The sequence below is a fragment of the Phalaenopsis equestris genome, unplaced genomic scaffold, assembly GCF_001263595.1.
Source record: "Phalaenopsis equestris unplaced genomic scaffold, ASM126359v1 Scaffold000202, whole genome shotgun sequence".
Lineage (NCBI taxonomy): Eukaryota > Viridiplantae > Streptophyta > Magnoliopsida > Asparagales > Orchidaceae > Phalaenopsis > Phalaenopsis equestris.
In genome coordinates, this window is record NW_018164644.1 from 2,457,061 (window position 1) to 2,477,295 (window position 20,235).

The following is a 20,235-nucleotide window of genomic DNA, read 5'->3' on the forward strand; positions in this document are numbered from 1 at the left end:
GTTGGTGGGACATTAGATCTTGGATTCTCTCCTCTAAGATCATTATTAGGGCTTCATCTCAACTTCTCCATGTTATAATAAAGCCCTTTTATGATTTTTTAAGCGTATTATTTTAATTATTTCAACTTAAAAAATCACTCATGATATAGTGAGTTCAAAAATGATCCAAAATGCATATTTATTCATGATATAGTGGTTGAGGGTATAGATTTTTATAGTGAGCTTGCGAATTCAAATCATTCACATTATCTTTCAGGCTCACCTTTCACGGAAAAAAAGAGTAGCCCGAAGCCTCGAGATTTGAAAACAAGCTCCGGCGGAGTTGAATATAACTGATCATGATAATAATAACTTTGACAATACTTGTCAAAAGCCTTAAAATAAATCATTGCCAAACAACTTAATATAAAGTTTAATAACTTTTACATTATTTAATTTGCAAAAACCTGTGTGCTAATTAATATTCATTATTGTTCACTCGAGTCGAATCCATTTATTGAAGAAAATAATTTTAAAATTATTTGTGAAAGTACACTCATGTATTTTAGGCTTTTGACAAGTATTAGTGACATTCATATCACATAAAAAATATACTATTTTAACTTTAGAAAAATTTAATTATATACCTTTATATATTTATATGTAAATATAAAAGTTTAGGAGTTTGATGTGTAAATACATGAAAATTGGGTGGTATATATGTAAATTTTCACAAAAAAAATTATTATTAAAAGAAATTGGGGTGAGAGAGGCTCGAACTCTCGACCTCAGGATAACTCAGGTGCTATGAGACCTACGCGCTAGCCAACTGCGCCACCACCCCTAAATGGTTGTTTAAAAGTAGTTTTATCTAATATTCGTATTAATTTTTAATTAATTATTATAATTAGGAATTTTTTCTTAAAATATAATGGATTTTACAAAAAAATTGAGATATATAAATTTAATAATAATTATATTAAATAAATACGATGAGTATTATCCGCTAAAATAAATATAATAAAATAATTTTAAGTGATTAATTAAAATACAAAAATAAAAGATGAATAGATAAAAATAAAATAAAATAATAAAAAAGAACTATTCGAAATAAAAAAATATATATATAAAGCAAATTTAATTTGGGCATAGGAGGATGTGAAAAAAAAATCTTGTGATTTATTACATATTATCACGAGTAAATTATACTGATAAGATGGTGCGATAATTTTTGTGAAAATTGAGACAAATTATAGACCACGTCAATTGTATGGTCCAACATTGAGTGGAGCTACTATAGTTTCAACTTTGTTGGAGTATTATAACTTGAGAAAGTAGAACATAATAATTCAATTAAAAAAATAATGAAGGATATAGATTAATGAGGAAAGCATTGGAGATGATTAAGAGAATTGAGTTTATCATTCATAGTTTATATTAATATTGTTAGAATATTCAAACTAAGAAGGCAATCACTTCGACAACAAGAACAACAACAATATATTTATCCCACTAAGTGGGGTCGGCTACATGAATCTTTTTTCTCCATTGCATCCTATTTAGTGTCATATTTTCATTTAGATCTAATGAATTAAGATCATTTTTTATACAATATATGCCCAAGTCATCCTAAATCTACCCTGCCTTTCTTAACATAAGTCGAATTTAAAGCATCAACTCTTCTAATCGGATCATCAGTTGGTCGACTCTCTTTAATTTTGTTCGTCAAAGGAGCAACACGAACCCTATCACGGATATATTCACTTCAACAATGATATTGTTAATAAATCCACTTCAATCAGAAACAAATGTGCTTCAATGGTCTCTCCCATGTATTAAGTTTAAGCATTACTTGGGTTTTAAGATGTTGTGTGATGCTCCTCTCTTTAATGCTTTGAGAGCTTGATTTAGAAAGTAGTCACAAAACAAGTCATTAACACAAATTCACATATTATCAAGGCATGAGAGAGATTGATTTGAATGTCTCATTAACTTTGGCATTATAAGAAAAAAACAATTAATATTATTTTGTTTTAGGATGAATATAGATTATCCTTTGTTATTCAATAAGAATAAATTTATATTTTTTGTAAAATATATTATTATTGATTAAATTCATATCAAATGTATTATAATATTTAGATTCAAAGTTTTAAATGGGGCTAGGTTCTCTAAAACTTGGCACAAGAAAAGTTAATTTGAGTGTTATGAATATAAATACAAAAGCTTTGGTGTTCGATATGTAAATAAGTTAAGTTAGGTATGTATGTTAAAAAGTACTTCAATGCAAGGTAGGGTATTTACAGGCTGCCAAATCGGATCATTGTCCATAACTTGCTAATATTCAGCTTGCTAATTAGCTCATATTCAATTCATTTGCTAAGCAAACGAGCCAAACACGAGCATTTTTTTTTTTTTTTTGCAGTTGATATATAAATTAGCTGAACACAAATAAAAATTTGTTCGTTCGTGTTCAACTTGTTTTAACACGAAATAATTAAATTATGTATATATTTAATGAATATTATTTTTAAATAATTTAATTAACTACAAGGCTCGAAAGATTTATAGTCAATTAAAATTATTAATTAAAAAATAAAAATATATATAAAAGCATATTTAAATCAATATTTTAATATAAACAATAAAATTTAAATCTCACCCTTATCCTTAATATCATACTCAAAACAGCTATTGTTCATCTCGCTAAGTAAATGAGCCAAACACAAACAAATTTTTTGAGGTACATATATAAATCAATCGAGCACGAATAATAATACTTTTGAACAAATCAAACACGAGCCGTCTTTATGCTTGCTGGAGCTCGGCCTATTTACACCATATAGGCAAGAATGCTTGTGATAATTTGCCATGCGTGCATAATAAAAAGGAATAAAATTAATATGACTAATGCAATATCAAACTCATTCCTGTGATTGTCGAATTAATGAGTCGACAGAACATAGTATCGTCAAGCCTTAGGAAGCCATGTATTGCCGCCACGTGGAATTAAATTAGCATACCACATGGACATGCGTCGAACTCGAACACCCTTCACAAAACATATATTTCACTTTAAAACATTAATTAAATAAAAATTAATTGTAATGATATTTTTTATGTGATGTAAGTATTAAGATTTAGTTGTTGGATATGTAAATAGATAAGAATTTGTGTGGTACGTATGAAAAAGCCCCATGATCTAATTTAAAAATCTTATGCCCTTCCATTCATGATTTGCACTAGATGTACTTTGCTTGGCTTTGTACTTAAAATACTTATGAATTGAGTTCATTTAGCAAGAGCTCAAATGACCCCTTCCATGGGAAGAAAACCAATTAGAGTTGTTTACATATAAAGCACCCGAAACATTGCTATTTACAAATCGGGCACCCGGATTCATCCATTTTTCAAATTGTCAATCAAATAACAAAATTCATGATAAAACCCCATCCCATGTTTACGAAGATAAAGTCGAGGTAGTATATGGATTGTTCGCATGTGTCCTAAAAGGTGCCCCATCCGGTTGTTATTGAAGGAATTCAAGCAGGTATAACCTTGATCAGTCCCGAGAATACTTCCTATAGTTGTTTACCACGGAAGGGTAAAAAGATTAGAAACTAGCTAAAGACCAGCTATGTATCAAGGGCTCGGGCCTCAACGCATCCTTTATGAGTTGACAAATAAAACATAGGCACAAGGAATTCACTATTTCATAGAAATATGAATTTGTGCTTCGTCCTGTTTACAGCCAAGCCCTCATGTAATAGTTCTGTCAAGGACATATTATCAAGAAAAACATTTTGAAATAACTTGGGTCAACAAAATGCTTCAGCTGTCATTTACACAAAACAAAAACCTGATTCTTATTGTTTCAGTTAAGGTGTCTTAATAGTTCTTAGATTCGCAACATGTGACACAATGTTTCTGTCAAAAGCTAACTCCACTCCCAAATATGAACACCACACAATGATAAATGTCGAAGCAGGTTTCCACATAATATATGTTAACAATGTTGATTACATGCTTATAGTTTTCATAAAAATTGAGAAATATAGATAAAATGAATCATTCAAACCTTCAATCTGGAGCTTAGGTGAGATCATCTTCCTCGTTTTCCTTGGCTTTTAGTGCATTCTTTGCGCGCAGCAGAAGAGTGGTTTTCCAAGGATCCTGCAGTTAGTTTAACCCAATGTTCGACGAGGGTGGTCAGACCCAAAACAATGATAGCATGTGAAAGAGAAGAAAAAATAGGGATGGTTGCGACACCAAATGAATTGCAATCTCCACCTTTGCATACTAATGATAGTAATAATTTAAATTAGGATGCTTATTTGTATAGATTAGTGTTTTCTTATATGGAAATATATATATATATTATATATATATATACATATATATATACATACATATTCTCGACAACATAAAGTTTTTATGTTACTATCTTCAAATGTAAGATCAAGATTATTAGTGTTGACAAAAGCTAGAAATGACTTGATGATCTAAATTGATATATTTAAAAAAATAATGGTTGAAAAAATGTGAAACTAATAAATCATCTCTACTAATATCTAGATAATTCATTACATTGTACCTTTTGTATTCCTAATAGATGATCAAATCTTCATGAAATTTATTAAAATTTGATATCACATAACTATTATACAGTTTGAGAAGTTCTTCCTTTGTCGATTGAACGGTATATGATTGAAAAATGAATTAGAATAAAATCATGTGCAAAATAATCTTTATCATTATAATCCCAAGTAAATAATGTGGGTTGAACCTCAACTATTTCATTATCAAAGTACTCCGAAAAATTTTGGCTCTGAATTATACTTTTGGTTCACACGAATTCACTGTTGCAAGCAAGCTTTCACCCTATATCCTAACAAATAATTTCCTACAAAGTGTTGCTATAGCATACAAAGTCTGCTTTCATAAAATATCATGAATTAGAAAAAGTTCTTGGTTAAAAATATTCATTATTTTCTCTTCTTAAAACAATACTTTTCAATCCACCACATTAGTGATGTTAAATAGATAGTATTAAGTTTCATACTAAAAAAAAAATCATTTTATAAATCATATACTTTCGATAAAAAACCAAGATTTTACATTTTTGAAATCTAAAAATCTTGCAGAACTCAGCAACATTTTGAAGTAAGCTAGCCCGTGTTCCGAGCTATAATGAAGCCCAACTTTTATTTAAAAGATTTAAATAAAACTCGAGAAAAGTCATACCAGCCGAGTCATGCTATCAAATTCCTTAATGGCTTCAGTGAACTTTATAACGTCTTCCTCATCCATTGAAGCTGCCAAATCCTGCAGTTTAAAATGCCCGTTATAAGCTAGAAAGCACCACGTGTTAATCATCAATTTATAAAATCTTCTTTATTCCCTTTAAATGATTAAAACATCAAGGAATTAAGAGAATGAATTCACAACTTACAGCTAGAAGTTTGTACTCCCGCGTGCCAGAAAATGTTGGATCAAGTTCCTGCACAGCACAGAGTTGGTTTAGAACTTTAATGGAAAATCATTAAACATTAATCATTAAAAGGCAGAAAAATCTGACCTGATATCTCTCGAGAGCGTTATTAATTGCAACAATATCACCCTTACATAGCTCACAGATACCGGCATTAAGAAGAATCCCCTTTACACCATACTTCAGAAGACTGTTGTTAATGGAGTGCCTTGCTATTGCTTCAAAAATCTCAATAGCTTTTGGATACCTGAAAAATTTCCCATAACTTTTTTACCTTGAGGTACAATTACAAGGTGTTTAAATAAAATTTCCTACTAAAACAAATTAAAGAGTAAAACTTGATAAAAGTTAATAAAAACAGCCCAATACTGAATTTAAAGGCATAGTAGAAGATACTGTCATGAGCAGCTCTCAGCGACAAAAATCAAGTTTTAACTCCAAAAGGCAAATCCATCCTCACTGCACAGTTTTTTTATGTTAAAGAGTGGAGTTAACGTCAAATCTCAAGTCAACAGCTGAATTATCACATTGGAATAACCGCAGTAGATCCTTCAAGCTGATGAATCCAAAGAATTTCTACCCCTGGGAAACGATTTGCTTATAAATATTATCCGAGATATAGGATGAAAATTGTTTTGCTTAACGATACATCCAGTTCATTCAATTCTCATGCGCTGAGTTAGACATTGGTTCCTTCAAATGTGGCGGAAGAAAGACTACTGACTTTTTGCGGAAGTCACTACCACGTATCGTTGTGAGGTTTGGGTTTTCTATGTGATCTCTTACCTTGTCCTCTTCCATTATCATAATTTGAACTTGATTTAGCAAGGACTGACCTTAGTCATATTAGATGCAAATTTTCTAATTATAGTTTGAAGTGCAATCAAAAGATCAAATTCTAATTTTTGGTGGTTTTACATTTCTAGTTGAATTTCTGTGGTTCAATTAATCATTAAACCATTACTTGATGTAATTTCTCATAATTTCATGTTTAAATAAAAAGTAGATCAAATCTTGTTTTAATTGGTGGAATTTAGAACTAATTTCATATATTATCTCAATAAGCTACATTGGGAACTCTAGTCTAAGACATCATGCATCAATTGGTATGAAGATTGCATCATCACATCAACAATAAATACAACATTTTAATTAAGTTATTTAATTAATTGCAAAAGATGTAATCTAAACATAATTTGGTAAACTTTAATTTTAGAAAACTACGATGAGATTATCAAGAGTAGGGTTGTAAATGAACTAGTGCACTTGATGAACAACTTAAACTCGGCTCAAATAATACTCGACCATGTTTCTTTGAATTAGTAAATAAATAAGTTTGAACATTTTTTTTAAAACTCGAAAGCTTAAATGAATTAAATTTGAACATAGTCCAATTTACTTATTAATGTTCATAACATGCTCCTTTGTTGTTCAACAAATAACTTACTAAAAGCCCTATATACGATATATTATTTAAATAAAATTTAGTTAATTAGAACATATTTAATAATATATTTAATAGTAAAATATTATAATTTAATATTAATATACACATAAATTCATAAAAATTTTTATTTTTTATTTCAATGAACTAATTTATTAGTACTTATTTATGTTTTTTGATAGCAAAAAAAAAAAACTTATATAACTTATATATTATTTTATTTAATTAGTATTAACTAGTAAATTCTAATTTGAAATATATTCAATTGCTTATTTATTTAGATTAGTAAGATCATTTGTTAATAATTTTATATAAAAAATCATATTCTCATTTAAATTTTTAACTTATTTACTAATTTTATTTAAAAATTTTGTACAAATCAAATGTTTAAATTTCATGAAAAATTAAGTACTCATATGAATTTTTAACTTTTTAATTAATATAAACAAGCCAAAGTATATGAATACTAAAAATTTTAAGCAAGTCAAGTATAAATATATTTATGGAGCTCGTCTCAAGCTCAAACTGAACATGAACAACTCATGATTCGACCAAGCCAAGTCCAAACCATGACATACTCGATTTGACTCGGCTAATTACATTCAACGGGGAGTAAAACCTTATGAAATTTTCAAATAAGATGGATGTCCTAGAAAGAATTTTTGAAAGAGACAATATGATTGAATTTCAAATAGCTGAATATGCTAAATAAAAAATAGCATGATATGTTAATCAATTTAGAGAAATATACTCAATAAATCAATAGACTCTAAAATGAAATATAAACTAAAAGAATAATATTTGTCACAGTGGTTTTGAGTATCAATTGCATGATTAATTTAAGAATTGTTAACAAGGTAATTATTATGTATTTGAATATATTATGCAACAATTATAAATCTTGAAATGAATATCATTTCTCTATACATCATTATTTTATCATTTTATCTTTTTCATTATAAGTCACAGATGAGAGATTAGGGATGAATTAAGGTACAAAACTCTAAATACATTACATCAAGCTCTATATAAATCTTTAGATATTGAAAAATATTACAGAAATTGGTACATTGCAAGCTTACATCCGCATGTTCACTTGTACTTATGTTTCAATTGGCAATAAGCTCCTAGAAGTTCATGAAATAATATATTTTTTTATTTGGTTTATGATGCATTTCTTCATTGTTTCTTAACAAACATGCATTGAAGATTGTGTTTCACCGTCTTTCCCACATCTCTACTATTCTATAAGGGAAGTCAACCTACTGCAAAATAATAAAGCACCGAACCCAAGCATATGTAACACAATTGGGAGTTTTAAAAAAAGGATGCATATTTTGTTTTTGACAAGAATGTCTATATTTGTCTAGCAATTTACTGAAAAAAAGTACAAGGAAGAAAATTCTATAAAGTAAGATTCCCCTTTTTTCCTAAACAAAATTTTTGACAAATTTTGATAGTGCTTTTGAGTCACCACTATGATGGATAACAAAAGTACATCACCCTCACACGCCAATAAAGAGATCTTAGGTGCAATGCATGGGGTATCACGACCTATGAAATTTACCCCACCATGGCAACAAAAATAATTTGAGGCATTTATACAAATGTATTTTATTCACAAAATAACACAAAATATACACAAATTTCTTCCTATTCCATTAAAATGACAAATGAGTTGCACTCAAGAAGCTCAGTCTCCCTCCCACTTTCTATTCTTTCTTGCAAGTTCATGTCGCGTGATGAGAGAGGTATCAGGGCAAAGGGAGAGACGGAAGAAAGAGGTCTAAAGAGAAAAATGGGAGGCACATGTGAGTGGGTTTAATTAAAAAAAATGTTAAGGTGAGGCAGGTTGTCCCACATAAGAGCTCACATGAAGGACGCATCAAAAGCATCTAGAAGAAGCTCCAAACATGATCCTCACAATGAATTTTTTGTTGATGGCTGTGCCTCTTCAAGAGCAATTCAAGATGCAATATATCTAACACACACACACACATAGATCACATAGATATATATATATATATAGCCTTCCTCTTCCATGCAGAGCAAGTAGACATTAAAAAGGTGGGGGTCTTAAATTTAAAATAAGAATAATAAAATAAATATTATTTTTGTTACAAGCACACATTCATGCCCTTAGTTGCATGACCCTGTTCATTGTCGTGTCAAGAATATCAAATTTGAACTGAGTAGCTATTGCCAAGAACTCCACATTGCACTTCAATGTCACGCAAGAACGTGGACAATAGACGGGCCCAAAACTAAACACCTTATCGAAGTGACAGATGATGAGCACATGAGCGATAATGGAAGACCCGCCTCTACATCAATCCACACTTCTATTAGTGGGGTGATGGAGCTCCCGCTGCATGTGCTTAGGGGGTAAGTGGAAGGAATCCAACAACCAAGATGATGACATAGTTTTAGCTACCACGATCTGATGTGGCATATGAAGGTTGTTTTCATATTCATCATCTCTTTCATCCCGTTGATCAAAAGAATTGGCAGGAAACTTCCACAACTTCTTGAATGAGGGTCATGACCTCAAGGACAATGTTTTTTTTTCTTTTTTCATCAACATTTGTAGCTCTGCCGACCCCATTTAGTGGGATAAAGACTTTGTTGTTGTTGTTGTATCCTTTGTAGCTACCATCTTAAGCCCCTATTGTAAATGATCCTCGAGGAGCAAGTGAAAAACTTACCTCTTTATTTGTGTGAAAAAATCCTTTAGCTAGTCAGATTTTTCCTATCATCCACCTCCCTATTCAGATTGGAGGGTCTAATTGAAACCAACCAACCTTTCTTCAACTTGTTGCTCTCAGTATTCCTTAACGACCACAACCAGATCATCCATCTAAAAACCGAGGAATGGTGGAAAACCACATACATTAATTTCCTCAATTGTTGATTTAAGAAGAAATACATCAACTTTAGTGACAAGGAGCACAACAAGTACTCCTAGCAAAAAGCTCTAATTACCCGTAGCACAAAAAAATAACTGGGAGTGCAACATGCACAAGAAATAGATGATAGTTCTTTAAAAACATCACTTGTACTAACGAACATGTGAAAATTCAGTCAAAATAAACCCGTCAATGTATGCTGACATTTTGCTTGTCTACACTATCAAGTGCTTGACCATCCCTAGCGCTGTCACAAAAGTTTGTCGTTCGAGAACAGCTCGTGTTTAGCTTGCAATCTTGCTCGTGTTTTGTTCATTAGTTAAGCTAGCAAGCCGAACAAGAACAACTTTTTCTTGTTTGAAATACAAAACAAGCCGAACACAAACAAACTTGTGTTTGATCATGGCGGCTAGAATTGGCTCGATTTAAATGATCCTAACTGTAAACTCCCCTAAACTCTGTCCCTATTTGATCTAAGCCACTCAGTCCGACTAAGCTCTCATCTTCTCCTTAGTGGTTTTGCTTTGTCTTCCTCTCACACCCTTGTTGTCTCACAATCTCGTCCCTCGCACTCTCTCCGGTCTCAATATCTGAGTCTCTAACTTCTCTTGCCGGTCCTGAGCCCTCTTCTCTCCTCTAGCCCTCTGTGGCCAGCAGAGGTCTTCTTAGTGGTTTTCATCTCGAGGCCGAAATGCAAGTTCTAAAGCTTAATATTCATCTAGGTCTAAGTCCTCTCCTCTCCTCCTCTCCACTGCACTCAAGTTTTATTTTACTCTCTCCATTCTTAGATTTTTGCAAGGTAGCATTTATTCTCTATCTTGATCCTTCAGTTTTTTGTGGTATGGTTGGAGGTTTGGAGTCGTGGAGGTGGATTAAAGGATTAGTAGCTTAAATTGAATGAGATTTTTTATTTTCTTTTATGTGTTTTAGATAGTTTGGCATTTAGGGTTTTCATTCAAATAATTCTTTTCAGGTTTAGTGTTCTCTAATAGTTGATTGTTTATTTGGTTTTTGGAGAGTGGAGAACAACCCGAACAGAAGTCAATGTTAATATTTTTCTTTATTATTTTTTCAAAATAAGAGATGGTGTGATGATGGAGGTTGACTGGTTGCGGACATTGTGGTTGTGGTACCGACCTTCTGGCTGTGTTGTTGCCTTTCTTATAGCACTGTAGACTTGTTTCTTGCTTCGTTGGTTCATATTACTTACTGATACTTTTTTATGTAAATTTAAATATTGTAATTTCATCAATTTTAAATATATTTACATTTTTGTTTTGTACAGCTTGTACATAAAAATGTATACAAACAAAATTTTCTAATTTCAAAGCATTTTTTTATTTTATGCATTTTTAAGCATTTTCGAGCTAATTCGAGCCAAATGAGTTCGATTTGGACGATTCTAACTATTTCGAGCTTAATAGAATGAAACATAATTTTTCAGTTAATATCGAGCTTTTTTCATATCAAACAAAAAATTCAAGCCAAATTCAAACAAATCAAACCAAACACAAACAAAATTTATGAACAAATTCAAATGTGAGCCAATTTCGAACACATACTTTCAAATGAGCCGAACACGAACAAAAAACTTATCTCGCTCATGTTTGGCATGTTTACACCCCTATTCATCCTTCTTGTGACATATTCCGTCAAAAAATGCATCACGTTGCTAATGAGTCATTGATTGAGTCAATAGGGGCTCTTAAAAAGGTTGGTGTCAAAGTGCATCACATCATTGAGCTTTAGTTTCATCATATTTGGTTCAACTAAAAAGTTATATTGAAGTTAACAATTTTTTACATTTCTAATTCCATAATCTTATCTTTGATTTTTTTTTTATGCTTCTAAGATATACATCCAAAATTACTATTATAAGTGCATTATCAATCTCTCTTCAGGATTACCTTACAACCTTGAGAAAAAAACATTATTTTGATCTAAATAAAAACAAAGTGTATCTATAATTTGATGCGCACTTTTAAAGGTAATTAAGTGCACTTTTGGATTCATAATGTGTTCACTATTACCAGATCATTGTTGACCCTCACATATGCTTCATAAGATGAGTCAATCGAATGCGACAAAAGTGACGAATGATTAGTACAATATCACATAATTAAATATGAAAAATCTCGATCACGCTCAAAGTCACATTAAAATATCATCAAATTGTGAACTTGATTACACGAGCGCATCCAATGAATCAAAATCACCTAAGGAGAGATATTCCACAGTTGAAAGGACAAAAAATAATGAAAATAATTGGCCACCAAAACAACACGCGCAATTTAAACCCTAATTTCCTTGATCATCGATGAAGTTACTCCAACGACATTTGATCATAAAACACTGCGCGAGCACATTAGGACATCAAAATTATCCAAAAATTATACCCATATAAATTAGGCATCGCATGTGAATTATAATAAAAAAATTTCAAGATAACTGTGATTTAAAATGAATTTTTATTTTTATCGAGTTTTCCTTTCCCAGCAAGCCACCGCTTAAGCTACAAGTGCCCAAGCCCTCCCCTTACCTCCACCTCTAATTCTATCCAATCACAACTCTCCACCTCATTTCACAAGATAAAAAGCCTCCTAATCTAAAACACCAATCCCTCTTCTCCCCCTCACACGAGGCAGAAACCCACATTTCCATTGCCTTCATATGAAGGGAAACGAACACCAACTCTGCAGCTCCCTTCCCTCTCCCTCTTGTAGGGCTCTGAATTTAGTTTGAATTGTTAATCGCTCAAAAATTGATTTGAATTTTAGCTCGAATCAAGATCGAATCAAAATAAACGAGCCAAGCTACGAGTTAAAATTTTGGATTGAATTTTTTCCTAGCCGATTTTGAGCCAACTCCAACTCGGCTCGAAATTGGATCGTTAACAACCCTAGTGATGTTCGGATTTTGAATTAGCAAATTTAGCTCGAAGATTGTTAATCGCTCGAAAATTGATTTGAATTTTGGCTTGAGTTGAAAAAAAATGAGCCGAGCTACGAGCTAAAATTTTTGATTGAATGATTTTTGAGCCGACCTTAGCTTTGCTCAAAATCAAATCGTTAACAACCCTACTCTCTCGCGCCTAAACCAAACGACACCAAATCCCAAACTTCCTGCTTTTCTCCTCCCTGCTGTGCCTACTCCAACTCACCAAAATCAGCAATCAACTCCTCTTCTTCACACACCACCAACCGGAATACCTCACCTCATCACCGTCGGTGACCTGTTCTGTCCGCAAACTGCTCTATTCCTCACAAACCTCCCCATTTCCACCTGCTTTTTCTTCCACTGCTTTGCGTCAGGACAGCCTGCTTCCCTGTGCTGCAGACAGCCCGCAGAACACCTCCCCCTCATCTATTGCTTTAGTAGCTTCCTTCCCTGACGCGACTCAAGGCCCAGAGCCTAGCTCTCTTACCTGCTGTCCTACTCACATGAGCCGCATCTAGTCTCCCTACTCACCACCAGTACTTTCAGCTACTGAGGACCCTCAAGCAGCGGAGCATCAGCTGACAGTGACTATTGATGTGCGGAATATGTACATGTGGAGAATAAGATGAAGATTGCTATGGTTAATGCGTAGCACTTTAAGATTCTTTGCGGAGAAATCAGTCTCTTCTAATACTTAATTGATTCTACGCTGAATGGCAAGTTTAAAAGGGATTTTAGAGTTGGGTAGGGAGTTTATTTCCATGGCTGAAATTTGACTAGCTGAAGAAATATTGGTTGAAATGGAAGTTTAACAGTGAACCGATAAATGTGAGATGCATCAAGTCTGCTGTAGTTCACCTTGAAGGTTAAAGAAAATAGAGCAGGATTGCTAGAATCCTATACAGTGGAAACAGTCTCAAAGTTTGGGTCATGGTTCTCTTGCTTCTTTGACAAAACAGAAGGTGTTGGATTTGTAAATATATTGTAAAGTCGAAAAGATCAAAACCTGGAGATGGGGAAGGAGAAACTCAAGCATTGAACTGTGAGAGTTTTATAGTTTATCATTGATAAATCTGCAAGAGAAGTGAAGGCTTGATGGCTGAATAGGATAAAGAGAAGATTAGTCTGCAAAAGTTCAGGGAGAAGGCATAAAACGAAAATGCTTGAGTTAAGTTGGAGGGGGTTATAGACTTGGAGACTCTTAGGAAAATATGAAGTAATGGCAGCTTTGCGACACAAAAATATAAGTACATGTCTCCATCATCCTGGTGCAACAGGGAAATCCTGTTATGTGTAATGTGTATCAGTGTATGTTGTGCCTCTTATACAGGTACCTTAAGCCTAATGCACACTTTTTTAATTGAAGTGGGTTAAAAACTTGTCTGTGTCGGATCAACGTGAAGGGAATGGCGTCTTGTGCCCGTGCATTTGTTTTTATGCAGGTATATGAAGCCCCATGCATGTTTTTTTAAGCATGATGGGTTTCAAAGATCCCTAGGTCATAATGATGAAAGACACTGACCATGCACATAGTATGAAATGCTCAGTTTCCCGATGTAGCGCCCCAAGCAGGGATGACGATGGGAGGTTGCCAGAATTATGTCTAAATATCACTCGTAAAGAACAATTAAATTGAACTTATTTGAGCTAAAATTCAATAAAGTAAGGCTTCTAATTTGCAAATTAAGGATAAAAATGAGACTTAAATTAATTATATAACTTATTAAAAATGACAAAAATGAATATAAATAAAACTTGCACAACCTACATGGGACTCGATGCCACGTTAATGAGCTCAAATGAATCCTATTTTGAACTCATTATCTCACCTACATCTGCAAATGGAGCTCACTACATATTAATTAGAATTGTTATAATCAATCATGCACTACGATTATGAGAAGGTCTATTTAAATGTTAAATGAAAATATAACATACATTCAAAATATTCATTAGCCAGCACAAGTGAAGCCTCACTAGGTATTCAAAATTTAATAAACTACAAAAAAAAATTCAACTAAATATCATATCTTAAATGTAGAATTAGAACTTTAGTTCGTCTAAAATGCCACCAGATCTGCAACCCGGCTACATAAGTGGAAAAAGGTCTTTCACTAGGCAAAATTTTGAACGCTTGCTACGAGATCCACAACCCAACAACACAATCGGACAAAAGTATTTCACTAGGCAAAATCTTGCACATTCACCACTGAATCTGAACCATTTTTGTAATACCATATAGAAAACAAACTTTAGGGCCCCAAAATAAAATCTTGCACATTCTGCAAGACTATTAATGTCGAGTCAAGTACACCACCTTGAAGAATATTAAATGTCTTAAATTTATTAATGTTGAGTCAAGCATGCCATCTTGAAAATATCAAAATTTTCAAGGTTCGTGCAATATATAAATACACTAAGAATCACAAACTATAGGCACTAAACTCCCTCATGTGTTCCAGCAAATTTGTTAAATACTTACACATGTGATCTAAGAATGTTGCACTGGCAACTGACCTCCTTGCTTATAGGGTTGGGTCGTAATTCCTGTTTTGACTAGTCTGATCTCCCTCCATACAAAGATCGGAACTGATAAGGCTGAGCTTCAATCTGATCCTTCTCCTAATCAGGACTGTAGTTTACAGGACTCAGCTCCGACATACCAACCTGATCTTCTTCTTCATGAGGACTAGAGAAAATAGGACTAGCATTTCAAGTAATTTTAAGCATTAACTAATCCCAGGGGATGGTCAACTTAATAGAATATTTCAACCTGAGATGTCTACTTTCAAAATAAATTTCAAAATATATTTAAAATTTAATTAAAATAATACTTGAACCCAATCCACTGTAAGTGGGGCAAAGTCGACAAGTTCATAATATTCAAATTCCATGACGATATGCATGTTAATTACATATCTTAACTGGAGGTGATTATTTATGAAATCAATATTCTAAATTATAGTATTCAAAATAGTAGAAGGAAATATGTCACTTGAATGCTAAAAGCAAAACTCATCCGCCCTCAACAACTGTTTATTGAGATAGACAACGTTAATATTGACTCAAGCTCACAAAGAGCAAAATATTATATCAATTATATTACTAAATTTAAACTCAAAATAGTCTCATTTCAGTAAGGACATTGCCCCAGTCCTTTGTACACATGGTCTTGCCGCCAAAAAAATACCACAAAGAAGTGGTTAAGACCAACGCCCCTGATCGGGTGGTATGTCGCAAAATAGTACCATATTACAGGCACGACTATAGCCCGTATGTTCCCACAATGACATCCTACCCTTTTGAGTTATGAATCAAAATCTATATAGTGTCGAATTAAATTAGTCTTATTAGACAAACATTTACCCCAGGTCTATAAGGTTTCCTTAAACGAAGTAACTCATAGCTGCTAACGAGAATTCTTCTGTCAGGTTGGGTTGACTACCTCCTCTGATTAAATAGACCAGAGACCAAGAAAACTTGGGATAACGAAACCATAGGATCTTGTTCAGGTTCTTCATCATTTCCCCTACCATCCGGTTTTTATAATTTAAAATCTTAAATTTGTTGATACTATATGCTAAGTCTTAAAACTTAGCGCCTAATAACCATCCTTAAATGAAAAAGCTCTCTAATTATCGGGAGAGATAATTTACCATTGGGGCTTGTGCCTATGAGAACCCTCAAACCCCATATTTTAAAATCCTCGCAAAATGAGGGTAAAATATTTGAATGGTGTCTTATATACGATATCATCCGTCTTCTGAAAATTTGACCCAAAAATCTCACAGAAAACTTCCCTTTCATCCCCATCTTATTTTCTTCCTTTTAGAGGAAGGCAATTTTTGGAGCTCACAATCATAAGTTGCTGTGAAACTATATATAACATCTTCCATCAAAATTTACAATGAATACTCACATTATCCATCATCGTACTAAAAATCTAGAACATAAATGTTCATTTAATTCACCCAAAAAAATAACATTTCCTTCTCAAGTATAAGTGAGGTTAGTTCATTTATTTCTTCCAAGAATTATTTTTTAACCAAATTTTCTAATCCAACTTGTGGAGTATCAGCATTAACCATATTTATAATGCCTTCATTAATAATTATCTTAAAAGAAATCAAACTATCAATAACCCTATTCACCTCGTCAACTTTATGTTTATAGACTTCCCTAATGTCCTTAAGATTTCTCCTTTACATTAAGTTTCTTACAAACAAATAATATTTATACTTGTAGTTTGGTTCAAAGGCCATAAATTGAATAAGAACTGCATGTAATATGAAAAATAAAAAATGGGGAAATTGTTATCATACTGTTCCAGCTGAGCAGCAAATTGAGCGACTTTCTGCTTACACTGGTTTGCAGAAGTTGTCACCTCTTCACTAAGAAAAAGATCAGCAGCACGCTCGAAGTAGTCCATGGATTTGTCTAAGTTCTGCTCTTGCTCATAAATGTCACCAAGTTCCTGAAAGCAAATTCCAGTGTTCAGAGTTCCCAAAAAGGTTCAATTATTCATTACAGTTGATAGCTTTACTGCTACATATATGTGTGCATGTGAACAGCCTACACGAAGGGGCATTGCTTAAAATGGAAACAAAAGAAAAAATTACAGTCATTATCAAAACAAGATCACCAGGAAAACAAATTCTCAAGTCCCAAACCACAGCTAAATGAAGCCAAAGCAAAATTTGACAAACCTTAATGGAAACTACCTTCAGAACATTCAGATTTAGGTACCTTGTAGTATCTTGCAGCCATATTCAGTCTACCAATCTCCATGAAAAGATTCACAGCCTGGTTTAGAGATTGTGCAGCATCTGTAGAAGAGATATGATAACTGAACTTTGTTAGTCATTTTTAAAATTGTCTGAAATAAACATTTTTCAGCACTATTACTGAAATAACTAATAGTTTAATGCTTGAGTTTGGGACAAGCAAAGCACATGCTAAATAGAACGCGGCCAAGCAAAAAAAATGGTAACGACTTTTATTTCTGTTTTTAAGTGCACATTATATGCGTGCCTTTTTGCATTTCAAAATGAGCAATTGCCCGGTATAGTACTAAGACCAGGAAGAAATGCATGGTGCCAAATTCCCAAGTATTCAAATATAGGAAGTACCATAAAGCCAACAGAAAAAAATCATTATTGATCCCAAGCACATTTGATAAATGTTGAGGTCATTTGAAGATGACCTAAACTTAAGCCAGATCAAATAAAATGAATCCAATTTTGAATTATCTTGGTACTTCACAGAAGCGGTGAACCAACACAAAACCCAGTTTTCATAAGTAGATAAGGATCAGCAAGAATGTCCCCTGAAAATGAAGCGCCACAACCACTCTAATTATAGTAAGAAGTAGGCCAGCGATAGCTCAAACATCACAGCAAAGTGTTCATACGGCAACCAGGGAGTGATCATGAATAAGCAAAGTTTGATTACTAAAATTAAGATTAGATTATCCATATAGAAGTAGAAGTTAAAGACTTTGAATGAAAAAAAAAAAAAAAAGAATTGTTGGGCAAAATGATTAAAAGAATTAAATATTATTTGTTTAAATGAAACAAAGTGGGAAGTAAAAAAGGTCAATTGGAATTGAGATAAACAACAAGAATGAAGTTGAAACGGCACTTGATTAAAGAGTTGAAAGGTAAAATTGACAGGAAAACAGTGTTACTTATAAGGTTATTTCTGTTAAGATAATTATCCGTAAGAATGTCCTAAATTTAACTAATGCTTACGCTCTTCAAATTTGGCTGGAATATTGCTTTTATAAAATAAATTTTGAGAATGAGCGCCTATAATTTATACCTGAAAAAAAAAATTATATTTATTAGAGGTAGCTTACAAAAGCATGATCCATTATACTTTGAATCAAGCATCCACCAAGGTTGTATTAGCAAAATGAAAGAGCAAATAGTGTCAAATTCTAAATGATCTAAATGTATAAATAAATATATCATAAAAGATATTGGAATTCATAATTGTCACCCCTACACACGTCTAAGAAAGGTTAATGGTTGACCTTAGGTCAACAACAAATAAAAAACTTGTAGCAAATATAATGAAATAAATCCAAACTTGAATTTGGTTGGTAGTAAAGTGTTCCCTAGAAGAGGCATGCCAACACCAAATCTGAGCGTGCTAGATAAAGTTCCGTTACAATTCATCAAAGAGTGATGCCACAACCATTCCAATTGTGGTGAAAAGTAGATAAGGATAAGAGAACGCCCCAAAAAAAAACAAAAAAAGTTGAGGTTGATTAGGTCTAAAACTGAAATAGATATGTTACATGAATTTTTTTTACTCTGAAATAAAAAAACGAATGATAATTCAAGAGCATAATGATTAGAAAAAAAATAAATATTGATTATTTAAAAGAAACAAAATGGAAAAGAGGATGATACAAAAGTTATTAGAAAATTAAATTATTGAATGTTGTAAAGATTAGAAAGAAAAATAATATTGGGATGGCTGTTGATGGAGAGTTTAAAAAAAAAATGGGATAAATAAGATTAGTGAGAAAATTATTGCTATTAAGATAGTTATTGATGAGAATATTATGAATGTAATTAGTGCGCATGCTTCTATGTTAGATTAGATTAAAAATAAAAAACAAAATTTTGAAAAGTGATGGATGAACTACTACATCGCACAATTGAGGAAAAAATGATAGTGGAGGCAATTTGAATGAATATATAAGTTCTAGTTGGATAGAAGAATTCACAGTGGGGATTACATGGGAGAGCAAAATACAAAGGGAATATATATTTACTTTCGCAGCTGTTTATGATCTTGCAATATCAAACACACTTTAAAAAAAAGAAACGGTTAAATTACTAACAAAAGTCAAGCTACCAAATTAAAATAATTATTTTTCAAATTAAAAAACAATGAAATATTTATTCACAAAAATTAGAAGGTTATTATAAGAGGGTGTTTGACACAAAAGAAATTAGTTGTGGATGTATATGCTAATAGTATAAAGAAAACAATAAAAATCATTGCTGTATGTATGATAAAGTGTGGAATATTAAAAGGTACAAAGTGGTTAATTTTTTAGGATAAGCTAGTAAGAGAATCAGCAAAACAATCTTTAGTTGCCAAATATCGCGTGCTAATTCGAAGATTTAAAAGAGCCTATGACAAAATTGTATATAGATGAGGACCTTAGGTAACTAAATTTTGCCATCCAATCCTAAAATGGTCATAAAATCAATAATAATCTTTGTTATCCTTACTTCCAACTAGTTTAATACTTCTACTTTTTTCGAAAAGAATATACTAAATAGGGTGTGTACAAGTGAAATATTATTCGAAAATCGTAAAAACACATTCATCCAATGCATTTATTTATGTTTTATGCAGAAAATCTATGGATGCTTCAATATAATATGAGTCAATATTCCCCAGTATTGTACTAATACCATGAAAGAACAGTTACAAATTTGTATATATATATATATATA

The 20,235-nt window shown here is 32.4% G+C and overlaps 1 protein-coding gene and 1 non-coding gene across 2 annotated transcripts in view; both read right to left on the minus strand.

Annotated features, from left to right (window-relative positions):
• Nucleotides 1–738: 738 nt before the first annotated feature.
• TRNAM-CAU lies at nt 739–823 on the minus strand. Its single transcript is given in 2 exon segments — nt 739–774; nt 786–823. It is a non-coding gene; the product is annotated as a tRNA-Met (tRNA).
• A 2,976-nt stretch (nt 824–3,799) lies between these two features.
• The window catches only part of LOC110022775 (alpha-soluble NSF attachment protein-like), a 24,606-nt gene continuing 8,170 nt past the window's right edge, over nt 3,800–20,235 (minus strand). Inside the window, exons 4-9 of the mRNA XM_020721877.1 lie at nt 17,504–17,583; nt 17,080–17,231; nt 5,558–5,717; nt 5,432–5,479; nt 5,224–5,304; nt 3,800–4,152 (exon numbers count right to left, since the gene is read on the minus strand). Coding sequence (XP_020577536.1) covers nt 4,072–4,152; nt 5,224–5,304; nt 5,432–5,479; nt 5,558–5,717; nt 17,080–17,231; nt 17,504–17,583 — 602 coding nt within the window. The 3' untranslated portion in view covers nt 3,800–4,071. The remainder of the gene's footprint in view (nt 4,153–5,223; nt 5,305–5,431; nt 5,480–5,557; nt 5,718–17,079; nt 17,232–17,503; nt 17,584–20,235) is intronic.